General features: G+C 48.3%; 1 protein-coding gene across 1 annotated transcript; it reads left to right on the top strand.

Moving 5' to 3' along the window:
- Nucleotides 1-12548: 12548 nt before the first annotated feature.
- LOC125993459 (uncharacterized protein C6orf136 homolog) lies at nucleotides 12549-13735 on the top strand. The gene is made up of 3 exons (XM_049762042.2): nucleotides 12549-12753; nucleotides 12841-12910; nucleotides 13008-13735. The coding sequence occupies exons 1-3, from the start codon at nucleotides 12632-12634 to the stop codon at nucleotides 13149-13151; spliced, it is 336 nt and encodes a 111-aa protein (XP_049617999.2). The 5' UTR covers nucleotides 12549-12631; the 3' UTR covers nucleotides 13152-13735.
- The last annotated feature ends 4621 nt before the right edge of the window (nucleotides 13736-18356 follow it).

An 18356-nucleotide genomic window follows, 5' to 3' on the forward strand; every position in this document is an offset into this window, starting at 1 on the left:
CCTCTTGGCGCGTGCGCACGGCCTCCCGGTGGTGCCGGGCGGTGCGCGCGAGCTCGCCGGCCGCCAGAAGTCGAACGAGTCTCCGCGATCTCATCCGCGGTGCTTGTAAAGTGCCGATCCGCTCGGCCGGGGCTATTTTCAGCCACTTGGCGCATGCGCACGGCCTCTCGGCGGTGCCGGTCGCCTCCACGAACCGTTAAAAAAAATGTCAAGTGAGCCTACCTTAAGAGAGTTAGATTTACTCCCGCCGTTTGGCCGCTCAAAGTGTCATTGGAAGCGGAGCCATGCAAGTAAGTGTGCGCTAAGTGCGAGAGGTGGTGTATTTTCCCGCCGTGTCCGCCAGAGGGAGGCAATTCCCCGCCACAGCGGCACCGGCAGCTTCCGAACGTCTCCCCGAGCATTCGGGAGTCCGCCCGGGGGGAGAAGCGGGCCGTGCGAGGTACCGGATGGAGCTGGACGGTCACCGGCGCCGCTGGTCGTGCCCGCGCGGCCCGCTGGAAGTCGAATGCGGCTCCGCGATCTCATCCGCGGTGCTTATAAAGTGCCGAACCGCTCGGCCGGGTCTATTTTCAGCCACTCGGCGCGTGCGCACGGGCTCCCGGTGGTTCCGGGCGGCGCGCGTGAGCTTGCCGGCCGCTGGAAGTCGAACGAGACTCCGCGGTCTCATCCGCGGTGCTTATAAACAGCCGATCAGCTCGTCTCGGAGCTATTTCCGGCCACCTGGCGCGTGCACACGGCCTCCCGGTGGTGCTGGGCGGGGTGCGTGACTACGCCGGCCGCTGGAGGTCGAATGAGGCTCCGTGATCTCATCCGCGGTGCTTCCAAACAGCCTATCCGCTGGGCTCGGAGCTATTTCCGGCCACCCGGCGCGTGCGCACGGCCTCCCAATGGTGCCGGGGGGTGGTGCGTGAGCACACCGGCCGCTGGAAGTCCCGCGGAGGACCGTCAGAGCTCTGCTACGCAGACCGGGTAGCCTCTTATTAATCACCCGGGGCCGCCGGAGCATTATTTGGCCGCTCTGCGCGTGCGCACGGGCTCCCGGTGCTCCCGGTCGCCTCCACAAACCGTTAAAAAAAAATGTCAAGTGAGCCTACCGTAAGAGAGTCGTAGTTACTTCCGCCGTTTACCCGCTTATAGTGTCATCGAACGCTGAGCAATGCGAGTGTGCGCTCAGGACGAGAGGCGGAGTAATTTTTCGCCGTGTCCGCCAGAGGGAGGCAATTCCCCGCCACGGCGGCACCGGCAGCTTCCGAACGTCTCCCCAAGCGCTCGGAAGTCCGTGCGGGGGGGAGAAGCGGGCCGTGCGAGGTGCCAGGTGGAGCTGGACGGTCACCGGTGCCGCTCGTCGTGCGCGCCGGCCGCCGGAAGTCGAATGCGGCCCCGCGATCTCATCCGCGGTGCTTGTAAAGTGCCGACCCGCTCGGCCGGAGCTTTTTTCGGCCACTTTGCGCGTGTGCACGGCCTCCCGGTGGTGCCGGGCAGCGCGCGCGAGATCGCCAGCCGCTGGAAGTCGAACGAGGCTCCGCAATCTCATCCGCGGTGCTTATAAACAGCCGATCCGCTCGGCCGGGTCTATTTTCAGCCACTTGGCGCATGCGCACGGCCTCTCGGCGGTGCCGGGCGGCGTGCGCGAGCACACCGGGTTGTCTCTTGTAGGACTTTGGTTTTTTTTTCTTTTCCCCCTCTGTGTTTTATTTTGATAAATGTCAAAAACAGGTGCCCTTTTTTTATGACAGGTTCATCGATTGTACTGTAACGCTGTCTACAATACATGTTCACGTGGTCATATTTTTCTGTTGAATTATTTTGTACACTATTAAAAATGTTCAAATATAATTGTTTTATGGTTGATTTTCAAAGTCAAAGTCAAAGTCAAAGTCAGCTTTATTGTCAATTTCTCCACATGCCAAAGACACACAAAGAAACCGAAATTTCGTTCCCCCCTATCCCACGGTGACAAGACATGGCTCACAACAGACAAACAAGTAAACAAGTATAACAAAAGTGTGCTGAATAAATAATGAATAAATAACACAACAATAAATAAATAAATAAGAGGAGCAGAAAAAAAAAAAGGAGCAAGTGCGCGTACAGCAGACATTCCCGAAAATAGCGCAACAGTGCCGCACGCTACGCAGAAGGGGGTAGCGAGTACAGGGCCCTAACAGCCTGGAGAAAGAAGCTGTTGGCGAGTCTGGTGGTGCGGGAGCGCAGGCTCCTGTACCTCTTCCCAGAGGGCAGAAGGTCAAACAAAGAGTGAGCCGGGTGACTCACATCTCTGGCAATCGAGGTTGCCTTGCGGGTGAGATGGGAGGTGTAAATGTCTTTCAGGGAGGGGAGCGAAGCACCAATAATCTTACCAGCCGTATTCACTATGCGCTGCAGGGCCTTCAAGTTCTGTTCAGTGCAGTTACCACCCCACACAGCAATGCAACTGGTGAGGACGCTCTCAATGGTCCCACGGTAGAATGTAGACAGGACTGCCTGAGGAGCACATGCACGCCTGAGCTTCCGCAGGAAGTACAGGCGGCGCTGAGCTTTCTTTGCCAGTGACGAGGTGTTTGCGGACCAGGAGAGGTCCTCACTGATGTGCACCCCCAGGAACTTGGTGCAGCTCACCCTCTCCACCACAGCACCGTCAATGATCAGCGGCAGGTGTGTTGTGTGACCCTTCCGGAAGTCAACAATGATTTCCTTGGTCTTCTTGACGTTCAGCAGGAGGTTGTTGTCCCTGCACCACGTGGTCAGAAGGTCAACTTCCGACCTGTACCGAGTCTCGTCGCCATTCGTGATGAGACTCACCAGAGTCGTGTCGTCAGCAAACTTCACTATGCGGTTGTCGCTGTAGGTCGCAGTGCAGTCATGCGTCAGCAGGGTGAAGAGCAATGGACTGAGCACGCAGCCCTGGGGGGCCCCCGTGCTCAGCGTGATGCTGGCGGAGATTTTGTCGCCAACACGCACCACCTGAGGCCTCTGACAGAGGAAGTCCAGTATCCAATTGCAGAGGGAGGTACTGAGGCCCAGCTCGTCGAGTTTGCGGATGAGTCGCTGCGGCACAATGGTGTTGAAGGCAGAGCTGAAGTCCACAAACAGCAACCTCACATATGAGTCCTTTCTCTCCAGGTGGGTGAGGGCCGAGTGGAGGGCAGAGCAGATGGCATCCTCAGAGGACCGCTTGGCACGGTACGCAAACTGGAAAGGGTCAATGGTGGGGGGGAGAACGGACTTGATGTGCTCCATGACCAGCCGCTCAAAGCACTTCATGATGATGGGCGTCAGTGCCACAGGGCGGTAGTCATTGAAGCAGGACGGTGCAGGTTTCTTCGGCACAGGAACGATGGTGGCAGCCTTGAAACACGAGGGGACGATGGCCTGCTGCAGGGAAACGTTAAAGATGTCCGTGAAGACACCCGACGGCTCCCCAGCGCAGTCCTTCAGCGCTCGACCCGGGATGTTGTCAGGGCCCGCCGCCTTACGGGTGTCAATAGCGGCAAGCGCCCTCCTCACACCGTCGGCAGAGAGGCGCAGGGGCTGCTCGTGTGGGGGGGAATGGACTTCAGCGGGCAAGTGCTGTTCTGGGCGTCGAAGCGAGCAAAGAAGCGGTTCAGATCGTTCAGCAGACGGACGTCGCCCTCACAGCTCCTCGGCGCGGGCTTGTAGTCCGTGATGGTCTGAATGCCCCGCCAAAGGCTACGTGCGTCCTTGCTGTCCTTGAAGTGGGTGGAGACCTTGCACGAGAACGCCTTCTTCGATTCTTTGATGCCTCGGGACAGGTCGGCCCTCGCTGTCCTCAAGCCAGCCTCATCCCCCGCTCTGAAAGCCTTGTCCCTGGCCCTCAACAGTCTGAGGACAGCCCCCGTCAGCCACGGCTTCCAGTTCGCGCGAGTGATGACGGATTTCGAGCAAGTCACATCATCGATGCACTTCGTGATGTAAGAGGTAACAGAATCTGTATACTCCTCTATGTCCGTCCAATCGTTGTAGGTGGCTGCCTGCTTAAACAAGTCCCAGTCAGTGGTGTCGAAGCAGTCCCGAAGTGCATCGGAGGCACCCTCAGGCCACACTCGAACCTGCCTCCGAACCGGCCTGGATGCCTTTACCAATTGTCTGTATGCGGGCAAAAGCAAAACGGTGAGATGGTCAGAAAGCCCCAGATGGGGGAGGGGGGTGGCTTTGAAAGCTCCCTTTTGCGCCGAGTAGACTAGGTCCAGGAAGCTGTCTCCACGTGTCGGAAAGGGAACATGCTGGTGAAGCCTCGGGAAAACAGACTTCAGGTTGGCATGATTGAAGTCTCCAGCGAAGATTGTGAAACCGTCAGGGTGCGCTGTTTGCTGTTCACTGACAGCCTGGTACAGTTCACCAAGCGCCGCGATCCTGTCTCCTTCGATGTTGGAAGGCGGGATGTATACCGCGACTAGCAGAATCGCGGTAAATTCCCTCGGCAGATAAAAAGGACGGCACTTAATGATCACAAACTCCACAAGCGGCGAGCAATGCTTACATACCACCACAGAGTCCCGGCACCATTCTTCTCGGATGTAGACGCATATTCCACCTCCACGCGACCTTCCCCCTCGTACAATGGCACGGTCCGCCCGATAGCACGCTAGCCGCTCCAGATGCACTGCAGAGTCCGGAATGTTGTCACTCAACCAGGTCTCGGTGAACACGAGCACACAGCAGTTCCGCACCGTCCGGTTCGTAGACCTCAGCAGGCGAACGTAATCCATTTTGTTGTCCAGCGATCGAACATTCGCCAGAAGAATGGAGGGCACCGCCGGTCGCGCTGGGTTGGCCGCCAGCCTAGCCCGGACGCCTCCGCGCTTGCCCCTCTTCTGCCTCCTCGCACATCGTTTACGACGGCTCCCAACTGGGGGAGGAATAGCGGGTGAGGTCGGCGACGTTTCAGGACGTAGCAGTCCGAGCGCCTTTAATGTCGACGCTTCAAAGTCCAGAACGCCGCAAAACCCACTTCTGCCGATGTCAAGCAGAACCTGCCTGCTGTACTTGTAGCACGGACGAGACGAACACACAAGACTGTCGGACGAACACTCATTAGACGAACAAATCACCGTACTGACGGGACAGAGAGTGGCCGCTGCGTATGCACGCGCCGCCATCTTGGATTTTTGAATTGGGCCACAGCGAGTCATTGGATAAATGCTTGGAAAATATAATAACCGAAATCATGGACTTGAGTGGTGAAAAAAAACGAGCAAAGACAAGCTTACATCGAAGACGTCCATTTTATTGCATGTAAACTGAGGTTTTTAGAAAGCGTTAATTAAAAAAAACAAAAACAAACAAAAAAACACCTGAAAAATATTGTTTACCGGTATTTCCATCCATAGAATGATTATAGATGATCTAATGCACAAGTGTGCCTTCTTTCTTATTCACGTTGTGTGCTGTCATAGATGATCGATAGACCAGAACAGATTTTTTTTTCCGACATCCCCAAACGCATCTCCGTGCAGACTGAGCAAAGGTGGCACGTTCCGTTAACGTCAAAGACGTCAAAGACAATTTGATGAACTCGTTGTTAGGGTTTTCCAGGTTATTTTATCGTAGGATTATGTTGGAATGTAACCTGTAATAATTACCCTCGCCTGTCCTGTCTTAACAAAAGTAGTAGAACAAAGTGCTAAGATCTTTTGAACTGAATGACTAGCTGCGGAGGAAGCAATCAAAGTTGTTTTGTTTACACAACATCGTGAAAGACCCCCTGCTGTGCTTTGATCAGCAGGCCAGGGCCTTCGGCCCCATCCTGTCTGCTCTCACGCCCACTCTCAACCCCCACTCTGTTTCTCTCAATAAAAATGCTCCTGCAAGAGGCCTGAGTCAGACTTCATTCGATCATCGCTGTTCAGACAGCGACGAATGGACTCTCCACCTGCAGGTGCCAAAAAGGACTTGCTTGTCTCCCGTGTGGTTCTTGCAAAATAAGTTGGAGTGAGCAAATCTCTAACATTTTGGTGCCGAAACCCGGGACCCTCATACCCACCATCTGACCGGCGAAGGAGGACGTGCTGCATTGTCGACAAGCCAGCGTCCATTAGGAGGACCTGGAGAAGAAAGTCCTGGGAAGAGAATTCTTCGCTGGGCCAGCATCTTAGGTCTGCCTTCGTCTAACAGAGGTGGATTGACGGGACCCGGCAGTGCAACGAACCAGGGGACAAGTAAGTTAAAGGCCTGAAGTTGTGTTGTGTTGTTAAACGCGTAACACGTAGAGGTGCACGGGAGCCAGCTTGGGTTCAAGTCCCAGTGGAAGAAACAGGCTAAGAAAGGCAGAGCTTCTTTTTTGTTCATCGAAGAAGTGTGTAGACTCTTCTTTGTCTGTTTTTCCGAGCTGAGGGATCTGGCTTGGGTTAAAGTCCCAGTGGAAGGAACGTGCTAAGAAACACGGAGCTTTTTTTTTGTTAATCAAAGAAGGGGGTCGATTTTTCTTTGTATGTTTTTCCAAGCCAAAGAATAGCTTGGGTGCAAGTCCCAGTGGAAGAAACGGGCTAAGAAAAACAGAGCTTCTTTTTCTTAATTGAAGGAGGGCGTAGATTTTTTCTTTTGTCCGTTTTTCCAAAGCTGTTTGGGAGGGTTTTACACCCATCCCTGGATAGGCCTGAAAAAAAAGCGCTGGAGTTTGTGTAATTGAGTGTGTGACTGGTAGGATAAATTGACTAAAAAGCAGTTCTAGCGTTGATCCACGGCAATAAAACAGGCTAGTAATCTGTTGAAAGGTCAATTTAAACCTGCATTGAGGATCCTCAAAGAAAAAAAAATTGAAAAAAAAATTGTAAAACCTTAAACTACTAAAATTAAGATGGGAAATAAGAACGGTAAATCTCTTGCTCTGCTCTTCTTTAAAACGAGAAGTTCATGGCAAGTAGATTTCTTAATTGTATGCAATAGATGCTGAAGTGGAAGAAAATGTATGGAGTACAAGGAAATTTGAAATGTGGAAGAAGTGGTAGAAGTGCTAGAGTGTGGTTGAAATCTTCACAAAGAGATGAGAACGAATTCAAGAGACAAAAGCTAGAAAGATGAAAACTGATGAGGTCACAAGTGTTTGTCAGACCAGGAGACAATAAGGCCCCTGTGAGCAGGTGCAAAGCCGCAGCTCGAGCCGCGGCTCAAGCAAGGGGCAAGAGGAGTTTCCGGTCCTATGCAAATCATGTATCGAAATTTAAAAGATCTGAAACCTCTCCCATATGACAGCGAAACATGTCATTGTCAGGTTATCAAAAATCGTTTTAGATTGTTAGAGCCCCTGTCCACACAAGAAGCATGACAATGCTGTTTGTAGGCCCAATTACAAATGAATAGGGATCAAATTGTGTTACACTGAAGTTAAAATATGCAAATCAAGTGGTAAAGAAATGCAACTTGCTTCTAGAAGATAAATAAATAAAATTAGAATGTGCTGTCCTCGTGTGCATGGGAGGGACCAGCTCATGATCGACCACAGGAAATGGCCAGCCTGTGACGAATCATTGTTGCTGAGACCTACCTTCCGCACGCGAGAGCTGTGCATGTGTGTGCGTATGTATTAAGTTGATGAAGATTGGCTAAACTTTTAGTATAAAGAAATTTGCTAGACTGTTGTCTATTCAATTTACACCGCAGAACAGAAACAATTTTGACAGATAAAAATGAAAGAAAAAGAGAGAAATCTGTTTGCGAGCAGAAACTAATCCACACTAGTGCATGTTAGTGTCAAGCCCTCATGAGAAATTCGGAGTTAACAAAACAACAGAACATGCTTTCAGGAATTGGGAGAAGCTAAATTGTGAATTTAAGATTTTGCAATGCTTCATTTAATAGGAATAATTGATTGGTTGTGTTATAAGATTATGCAAAATTCTAAATGCAAGCTAAATCTGAGAGATTGAGTTCTTCAAATTTAAAAACAAAGAAAAAATTCAGATTAATTTGCCAGTTGTTTGTTTTAGTTAAGTCTTTTTTGAATTGGTGGATTGTTCTACCAGGAAACCTGAGTTGAAAATTATATATGAATGTTGTGTGGTGAGCTTGGATGAATTGGGACCAATGTGGTGGGAAGACTCCTTTTTGGAGACTGTGTGAGATGCATATGATGAGCATTGATGAATGATTGCCTGAATGAAAGGTTGAATGGTTGAAGTCGTTGGCGACTACTATAGAAAATTAGTAGAGCGACTTTGATGAAAGAGTGATTTTGAGCAGGTTGAATGTTAGAAAGAAACGCGTAGCTTTTGGATTGATAATTAACTAGAGAAAAAAACTGAAGAACCAGTAACACATGTAGAAGATGTGTGAACTGAGAAATTGAGAAGCGTTTTGGAAAGAAAGTCAAATTAAATGATGATGGAATCGTATGTAGTAAAGAACGCATTCTCCCAAAAAGTTTGTCAAGGTGTGAGGCATGGGCGTTGCCAAGCCTCAAAAGGAGGGAGTGAGTAGGACAGATAGTGGAAGATAGTAATAATACAACACTTTATGACGATGAATTTTCGAATACATTTGGTGTTATACTGTGGTAATTTTTTTGTTCTGGTGTAGATAGGTTAGCAACACGAGAGATTTAGAGGTTCAAAAGAAAGACAGTTAAAAGAAAACATTTTTGATTTGGACAATTGCAGGCTAACAGGAACATGAGAACGATAAGAACTACGAGGTGGGATCCAATTTCATTGGGGAGATTGAGAATTCACAGCACCATACTCTAAGTCACATTTTTGAGCAAGCATGACAATAACATGTGAGAGGTCAAGACATACAGATCAGGGCTTGATGTGGAACGCAGACCTCGATGAGTTGATTTTCAATAATGATACTGAAGACAACATACTGTCCGATTAAATTGGAACTATAGATAAAATGTAGCTCAAAAATAGGATGAGTTGCAGGATTTACGATATAAAAACGAGACCGCTGTTATTAGGAGAATTTGAAGTTTGGTAAATAAATGTTACCAGCAAATTGATGGAAGCAGCTACATTTGGAGATAGTCTTACAAGTTTGACGTCCCAGCCTGTCATTCTCAGTGTCAGGGCCCCTGAAACCCAATCCGAGTCTTCGCCTTCAGCCGTGAACAACCACAAAATGGTGCCTGGCTCTGAAGCACCTTTGACTTTTGGCGAAGGACAAGAAAAGACTGCTGTTGTGCTTGGAGGAGGACAAGTACACTCCGGAGGAAATACAACATCCTCGGGGACGAGAAAAGACAGTGAAAAGCGGAGGAACTCACAATGATGAAAATTGACTCATTTGAACAATGGACTCATTCAAGAGTGATGGATGGGGTCGCTCTGAAGCAACAGCCAAAGAACACCAACGTGAGAGGGTGAAGTGCGGCAAAAAGAAATGGACTTGGAGTGTCCGACAACCAAATCGCACTCCTTGGCGTTACCAAATTTGGTGGAGCTTGGTTCAAAGTGGAAGGGAGGTTCATTGTGCACTGAGTTTGACAGAACTGAGGAGATTTGATAAATAAATAAATAAAAATTTGAAAAATACGTAGGGCTACAGATTATAATCAGAGATTGAACGGATTTGGATAAAACAAATAGGCTAAAACGGTAGGAAACAACAGCAAGATCTTATATTTTGGCTCATCAAGCTTAAGACGTAGAGGTCGAGTTATATAAATTTTAGAACAGGACATTTGGCAGTCAGGAGGAAGCTAGGTTGCTCAATGTACCTACTCAATACAATAGTAAGTTTTTTTGCTCCACAGTGGAGGTTGGATGGTCAGAAAGTTAGGTACGTTCAATTTTTGACATTCACACAATCATGCATAGGAGCCACATGGCGACAGTTAACAAGACAATGACTGCAATAGGGGCCACCTACGACTGCACCGACATGAAAAAGTAGAAGTGAGAGAGCAGAGTATGGGATTATATGCTAAAACGTCTGCTATACAGTTACCAATAAGAGATTCTATCAAGAGAAGCTACATGAGAGATGGATTAGAATCCCTTTGTCTGCGTGGGTGTGTGTGTGTGTGTGTGCACACCCTGTGTGGGTGCGAGCGTGTGAGGAGAAAGAAGGCATGGATAAGACAATCTCTTTTACACCAGGAGGCAATAAATGGGAACGCTCCTGTCATAAATAGTTTTTGGTTAAAGGGAATCATTAGGAAGTGTTCAAACTCTTCCCGCAAACACTCCTATTTGCCAGTTAAATGGGCACGACAATTGATTACGAGAGTTGCAAACAACAGATGAAGAGCAGTCCTTGGCAGATTATATGATCAGGACGCTCAAACTGTGTCAAAGACAAATTTACTGCCGCTTGATCTTTCCTCCTCACAGGTCGACAACCCCATCAATCCAGGAGACTGGGTCTACATCGAGGTCATCAAAAGAAAGAACTGGGCCAGCCACGACGGGAGGGACCATTCCAAGTCTTGCTGACTACACATGTTGCATCCAAGGTTGCAGGACCCACAAATGCATTAACGACGACTGCTCTCCAGGAGGAAACTGGATGGGAGCTTTGGACATCACCGCTGTGTGCCAGGATGAGAGAGCCGTTTTCAAGGTGTAAGGGCTCTACTACCAACATGGCTGCACCATCGGACGGGACCTACTTCATCCAGAAGTTCAGAGGCACTGCCTCACCTGCATCCTATGAGTGCACGTGCCTGTTCAGTACGGATCATGGTTTTGTGGTCACGAGAGTTGTCCGATGCTGCCTGCCAACTGGACACGAGTGTGTGCGCCAGTGTGTGTGACATACCTCACCTACAGACTAGAACATCAGCAGCTGACAAAAACGCGAGCACATATACAACTTCTTAGACGTGACAGATGTGATAATGATAATGAGACGTGGATTGCGTAGATGCTGTTCTGTTGAGCATGTATTACGGAAACTTGTTGATTTGACCATCAAATATGCTTCGCAAGTAATGGATACGCTGATGTACTGTTTCTTTGTTTTTCTTTTTGTTTTTATTGATAGCATTCTGGTCGCCTTAAGGCAAAGGGACCGTGTAAGAATTTTCCTGCTAATGACATCTGGCCAGCAGGTTTTTCGCTTACACAATAAGTTTGATCTGGGGTGTTGAGGTAATGCCTCATCTTCACTGGAAAGTGTTGCTATCATTGTTTGTTGTTTTTATTTTTACTTCTTTCTTCATTATACATATATATATGTTTTTTTTTTCTTACTTGTCTTTGTTGTTTGGGGTGACATAATCATATGATAAAACAGGAGGGAGATGTTAGGGTTTTCCAGGTTATCTTTATCGTAGGATTATGTTGGAATGTAACCTGTAATAATTACCCTCGCCTGTCCTGTCTTAACAAAAGTAGTAGAACAAAGTGCTAAGATCTTTTGAACTGATTGACTAGCTGCAGAGGAAGCAATCAAAGTTGTTTTGTTTACACAACATCGTGAAAGACCCCCTGCTGTGCTTTGATCAGCAGGCCAGGGCCTTCGGCCCCATCCTGTCTGCTCTCACGCCCACTCTCAACCCCCACTCTGTTTCTCTCAATAAAAATGCTCCTGCAAGAGGCCTGAGTCAGACTTCATTCGATCATCGCTGTTCAGACAGCGACGAATGGACTCTCCACCTGCAGGTGCCAAAAAGGACTTGCTTGTCTCTCGTGTGGTTCTTGCAAAATAAGTTGGAGTGAGCAAATCTCTAACACTCGTCGTCGAACTTCAAAAGCCAACGTTACGACACACACCTCTCACTTTGTCACACTTGGACCGTACGGCACTCGGAAGGAAGGCCAAACTAGGGGATTGCAATTGCAATTGCAATTTGCCCACAGTCCCTGAAGGGAGCAGACGTCATCCTGCGAGGGTTGTTTGGACTGGCAATGGCACGCAAGACTGGATGTCACTTGTGTAAGTTAGCGCTAAGTAAGAGCACGAGCTTATATTTGAGATAACCTTACAGTATGTGTGAATACTGCACATGTTGTCAGTAGAACTAGTTGGGCCTAAGCGCCCATTTGCAATGAAAATCGGAGCTCTTACGAACAGTTGATGCCACTTGAATGACGACATCAGTTGCGTTGAAGAAATGTTGCATTTGACTTTGTATTTCACGTATAATCTTCCTCACGCCATAATGTAGCGCGCGTCGATCACAGGAACCAACACTTTGATATTGTCACTCTACGTGATAACGTCACATGATATATATATACATATATATATATATATATATATATATATATATATATATATATGAGAGTCGATCAATCTCCAATAGGAACTTATGGGATTTTTCGATTTTCCTTCTCACTTTTTCTCGCCCATACTGGAAGAGAAGAACAGAACACTTGTCGTTTGTTCTTGACTGGTTAATTCAATTTTAGCCGCCACTGCCGGCCGGCAATGGTAGAAAATGTCAAATGGATTTACCCATGACAATCCTTGTCATGCAATTGCTATGATGTCAAATATGAACCAAAGTGCCAATGTAATAAGAATTCAAGCGACGACAGAGCCATGAAACGGAGTCAACTCCTCGCTAACTGTCTCTCTTTTAGGTTCTCGAGGGGGACTAGAAGCTTATTTTCTTTTGTGACTGGCCCATCCGTCCGTCTCTTGCAGGGGACGTGCGATCTACCGACTCAGCACTTCGCTGTGGCGCCTGGTGTGTCTGTTCTATTTCACCGACGTCCGGCTGGAGATGCTGAAACTGACGAAGCACGTGGAAGACGGGACCATTAAGGCTCGCTGGAGGCTCCGGGGCCTTCCCTTCCTGACACTGATGCTTCGCTTCTACCGCAAAGACAAAACACACCTGTACAGGTAGCCCCACCCAGACTCTTTTGGGTCCATTTGAAAGCAGTCCGTCCATATGTGTCATTCTGACTGAATGGCATCTAACTGTTCCAGGTCCTATGACGCTTTCGCCACATTCTACATAGGGTGCGATGGACTCATCCATTGTCATCAAGTTGAAAAGGTAAGAAAGTAGCTGCAGATGTGGCTTGGCCGGTTAGGGCTCGGTCAGGTTTTCCAGTGTTTCTTTCTTCAAACAGGAAACTTTTGTGATTGTGCAGGTGATGCCAGCTCAGCCCCCGGCCCTGCCCAGAGTCATGTCCCTCCTGGTCGGTGCTTTAGTAGCTCTGGGGGTGGAGGAAAACCGACCCGCACTCAATCTGCTGCCCTCCCTCTTGTCATCACTGCGGCAGGTCCGAGAATGACGGATCATGTCACACTGAAGGTCCACAAGACTGTTTCTTTGGCATTATAGGAACAAGAGCTGTAGCACAACGCATGCTATCGTTGCTTTTGGATTAAGTGCACAACTCTCCCGGCGATTGGTCTGAAGTAGTAACGGCGGCATTTTAGGTCAACTATCACTTAGTACATTTACTAACTGACCGAGTGTTGTGAAAACGCTACAACACGCAACTTTGGTTTACCATCGCCTTTCCCAACTTGTCTGGTGTTTTGTAGTGTACCAAAATATCCCATAATTATCTGCCTAAATAATTGTGACTAATTTAAAACTATTCTACTTGTTAATACCAACAAAATAACATATTCTAACCGGAGATTGCTTTCACCCCAGCGACCCGGGTTCGAATCTCAGTGGGACGAAAAAACTTTTATCATAGAAAATTTGCAATACAGTTGCTCGTGTAACCATGTAACGATACACTTCTTTAGAGCTAGGGTTAGGTTTAAAGTTAGGGTTAGAGCTAGAATTAGGTTTAGAGCTAATGTTAGGGTTAGAGCTAGGGTTAGGGTTAGAGCTAGGGTTAGGGTTAGTGCTAGGGTTAGAGCTAGGGTTGGGGTTAGGGTTAGGGTAGGGTTAGAGCTAGTGTTAGGGTTAGGGTTAGAGCTAGGGTTAGGGTTAGGGTTAGAGCTAGGGCTAGGGTCAGGGTTAGAGCTAGGGTTGGGGATAGGGTTAGGGTTAGGGCTAGGCTTGGGGTTAGGGTTAGAGCTAGGGTTAGGGTTAGAGCTAGGGTTAGAGCTAGGGTTAGGGTTAGAGCTAGGGTTAGAGCTAGGGCTAGGGTTAGGGTTAAAGCTAGGGTTAGAGCTAGGGTTAGGGATAGGGTTAGAGCTAGGGTTAGAGCTAGGGTTAGAGCTAGGGTTAGGGCTAGTGTTAGGGTTAGAGTTAGGGTTAGAGCTAGTGTTAGGGTTAGAGTTGGGGTTAGAGCTAGTGTTAGGTTTAGAGTTAGGGTTAGAACTAGGGTTAGAGCTAGGGTTAGAGCTAGGGTTAGTGTTAGAGCCAGGGTTAGGTTTAGAGCTAGGGTTAGCGCTAGGGTTAGAGCTAGAGTTAGGGTTAGAGATAGGGTTAGGGTTAGGGCTAAGTTTAGGGTTAGGGTTAGAGCTAGGGTTAGGGTTTGAGCTAGGGTTAGGGTTAGAGCTAGGGTTAGGGTTAGAGCTAGGGGTAGAGCTAGGGTTGGGGTTAGGGTTAGAGCTAGGGTTAGGGTTACACCTAGGGTTAGCGCTAGGGTTAGAGCTAGAGTTAGGGTTAGAGCTAGGGTTAGGGCTAAGTTTAGGGTTAGGGTTAGAGCTAGGGTTAGGGTTTTAGCTAGGGTTAGGGTTAGAACTAGGGTTAGGGTTAGAGCTAGTGGTAGAGCTAGGGTTGGGGTTAGGGTTAGAGCTAGGGTTAGGGTTACACCTAGGGTTAGCGCTAGGGTTAGAGCTAGAGTTAGGGTTAGAGCTAGGGTTAGGGCTAAGTTTAGGGTTAGGGTTAGAGCTAGGGTTAGAGTTTGAGCTAGGGTTAGGGTTAGAGCTAGGGTTAGGGTTAGATCTAGGGTTAGACCTAGGGTTGGGTTAGGGTTAGAGCTAGGGTTAGGGTTAAACCTAGGGTTAGAGTTAGCTTTAACCCTAACCCTAGCCCTAGCTCTAACCCTAGCTCTAACCCTAACCCTAGCTCTAACCCTAGCTCTAACCCTAACCTTAGCTCTAACCCTATCCCTAACCCTAGCCCTAACCCTAACCCTAACCCCAACCCTAGCTCTAACCCTAACCCTAGCCCTAGCTCTAACCCTAACCCTAGGTCTAACCCTAACACTAGCTCTAACCCTACCCAAACCCTAACCCCAACCCTAGCTCTAACCCTAACCCTAACCCTAGCACTAACCCTAACCCTAGCTCTAACCCTAACCCTAGCTCTAACCCTAACACTAGCTCTAAACCTAATTCTAGCTCTAACCCTAACTTTAAACCTAACCCTAGCTCTAAAGAAGTGTATCGTTATATGATTACACGAGCAACTGTGTTGCAAATTTTCTATGATAAAAGTTTTTTCGTCCCACTGAGAATTTTGTTTTAATGTTTTAATTGGCGAATAAAGAAACAAGGAATAAAACACCAGACAAGTTTTAACATAAATGTTGCTTTTGTTGTGCAATTAACCCTTTATTTATTTATTGTCTTTTTTTTAACCTCCTGTAGTGTACCTACACATATTGTCATATAAAGCAGTTAACCAAAAGTCTGATTATTGTGTTTTAATTGGCGAATATAAAAACAAGGAATAAGACGCCATACAAGTTTTAACATAAATTTTTATTAAAAATGATAATATTAAAAGCAAATTTCAAACCAGCAATCTAATGTGAAATTGCAGTAGATATATTGGATAACAATATTTAGGCGTATACAGGTATACACGACTATAAGTGTTATACTACGATACAAGTGTTTACCAGCTCAGTGGCCTAAGAGGAGAGTGTCCGCCCTGAGATTGGGAGGTTGTGGGTTCAAACCCCTGCCGAGTCATACCAGCGACTATAACAATGATGCCCATTTCTTCCCTGCTTGGCACTCAGTGTAAGGGGTTGAAATGGCCGTGTATCTAATGGAGTGTCTAAGTGACTCCCAAACTGAGAATGAGTATGTCAAATCAAAGCATCCGTCAAGGAGAGTAACACAAATATTTGAGCACGGGAACACACACACACACACACACTTGACATTCTGCTACGCATCTTCTGCAGATTACGAGTCATCCGAGGAGAAAGCTCGATGCGTGTTGGGGAACTTTGGGCGTTGTAGTCGGGATCTCCGAGCACTCGCGCTTAGATGTCCTTCTTGACCTGGAAGCAAAGACACAGAGCTTCTTTTGACACGTATCAATACACCTAAGTGGGGGAAGAGAAGTCAAGCATCACTATTAACAATCTTTCGATGGCTCATCCATCCCTCCTTGCCTGCGTGGCATATGCATCCTGCAAATCGGGACGCTCCAGCTCTCCCTCGAGGCTGTTTGCGGCCGTAACCGGCAGGGCTCCAGCAGAGCGAGCGGCTCGACGGACGGCGTCTGACAAGGAGAGGCGGGGTTATTGGCCCTGCGTCCGTTCCTCTCCACTGTTCCGTAAACAGTTGGGGACATTTAGAAGAACAACCATCGGGTGAGCAGAGCAAGAGCAGTGAGTTTTCTCGCCCACTCCACCATTACAGTCAGAAAATATCAAGGCGCTTTGAATGTGGGTGGACCTTTCTCCTCTTAGCGGGCATCCGGTGTAGGTAGGCGTCAGACAGCGGCGGCTGTGCTTGGAGCTTCCTTTGAGAATGCAGATCGTGCCTGATGATTGGAACCCATTCCTGTGGAAAACATTTGCCCACGTTCAAACGTCCATGCGTCTAATTGGAATTTGCCTTTCTTGAGGAGACAATGTACTGTACGTCTGGTCCATCCGCAACATAAGCACACAAAACTGATGACATTGTTTTCGGAAAGTCATTTCTTCTTTGGATAAATCAATCAAGATCATTCACTTTCTTGGACATACTTCCATCCATCCATCCATCCATCCATCCATCCATCCATCAATCCATCCATCCATCCATCCATCCATCCATCCATCCATCCATTGGTACTTACCGGTGGAAGAGACGCTGCCCACGGCTCCACCTCCCGGGTCAGCTCCGGCCGTCTGGGCGGGGTCACGGCAGATCCCGGGGTTGTGTTCTCTCGGCTGTCACCGGACCGTGCATTGGCCTCCGCTGCTGTGGTTGCTGGAAATAAAGTGGTGGAAATGTTGTTGTCCTGTTTTCCACTCACTTGATTTGTTTTTTTTTCTTTTCTTTTCTTTTCTTTTCTTTTCTTTTCTTTTCTTTTCTTGTAAACACAGTCAACCCGAGTCTGCTGGGTCACAGTCCCATGAACAATATGAACAACATGCACATGCAGATGCCCATGAACAGTGGCTTCCCACCAAACATGCCTCCAGGCGGCCCCCGCTTCAACCACCCCCGCTTTTTTGAAAAAAGCGGAGGAAAAAGGACGCACTCCGGGAAAAAGATTAGAACAAGAACATATTTTAGTAGTACCGACAGTGGAAGCGACAGTAGAGATGATGACCGGGGAGACAAGGATCCCACGCCTACCTTATGCTCCACCCCCACGGCCATGGAGGATTGGAGAAGAACCGCCTTAATGAGCATTAGGAACAGGAAAAAGCAATGCCTGGAGGAATTGGACTGGAGTGTGGAACCAAAGGAGCAAGAGGAGCTGGAGGAACAATTGCAAAGGTTGGAGGTCGCTGAACGCAAGCTGAAGAAAGAAGCGTCCAAAATACCAGCGTCCCTTTTGAGCCAGGGGCAAAGATCAAGGCGGGCAAATACAATCCTACCAGTTTTGGTGAGAAGACAACAGCTGGAATACAAACCATGGCAGAATTCCGACATGTCAGCCATCCTTGAGAAGCTGCCCACCATTTAAGACGGAGCACACCCTTGGATATCCAAATTGGAGGAGTGCATGATGGGAACCCAGTTCGCGGTAGGAGACATTAAGAGGCTTCTGGCTAACGTGGTAGGAGTTCATACCATGAAAGACATTTTGGGAAAAGCAGGGTTACATCGCTTTGCTACACCATCAGCAAATGAATCTGACCTGTTTGCAGCAGTCCGAGGCCAGATGTGGGGAGCACTGAAGGCAGCGTACCCGACCAATGCAAACCCTGATAATATTGTGCTCGAACCCCTGGGACTGACAGAGAAAGCACGCTCATACGTAGCAAGAGCATATCAGACTTGGAGACACATCACAGGAAATGATCCAGATACAACCCAAATGGAACAGTCTATCTTGCGGGATAAGATCCAAAAGGGCCTGCCCGTGCAAGTGAGGAGCAAACTGGCTGACGTGGTGGGACTGGGAAGCATGACGACTAACGTCTACACTGATCACATCGCTCATCAAGTTGATTGGTTCCACAAGAAGGAGATGGCTCAAAAGGAGCAGGTCCAAGAAGTGGTGAGGAGGCTGAACCAAGTGCAGCTCGTGGACAATAAAAAGGAAAAGAAGCAGACAGTCGTGGTGCAAGCTCCACCGCAACAAATCATACTACAGCCCACGTCCCCGCATGACCTAACTCCGCAGGCAGCCATGGCGGTGCCCTTCAGCCCAGCCCCTCAATGGGGAAACAGACCGGCCCATCTCT

This window comes from Syngnathus scovelli, unplaced genomic scaffold (assembly GCF_024217435.2).
Source record: "Syngnathus scovelli strain Florida unplaced genomic scaffold, RoL_Ssco_1.2 HiC_scaffold_29, whole genome shotgun sequence".
Classification (NCBI taxonomy): domain Eukaryota; kingdom Metazoa; phylum Chordata; class Actinopteri; order Syngnathiformes; family Syngnathidae; genus Syngnathus; species Syngnathus scovelli.

Excerpts from the sequence above, each read along its gene's own strand:
- LOC125993459 (XM_049762042.2), top strand. The coding sequence starts at position 12,632 with ATGCTGAAACTGACGAAGCACGTGGAAGACGGGACCATTAAGGCTCGC. Across the intron at positions 12,754-12,840 it reads GACAAAACACACCTGTACAG|GTCCTATGACGCTTTCGCCA; the intron begins GTAGCCCCACCC and ends TAACTGTTCCAG. Across the intron at positions 12,911-13,007 it reads ATTGTCATCAAGTTGAAAAG|GTGATGCCAGCTCAGCCCCC; the intron begins GTAAGAAAGTAG and ends GTGATTGTGCAG.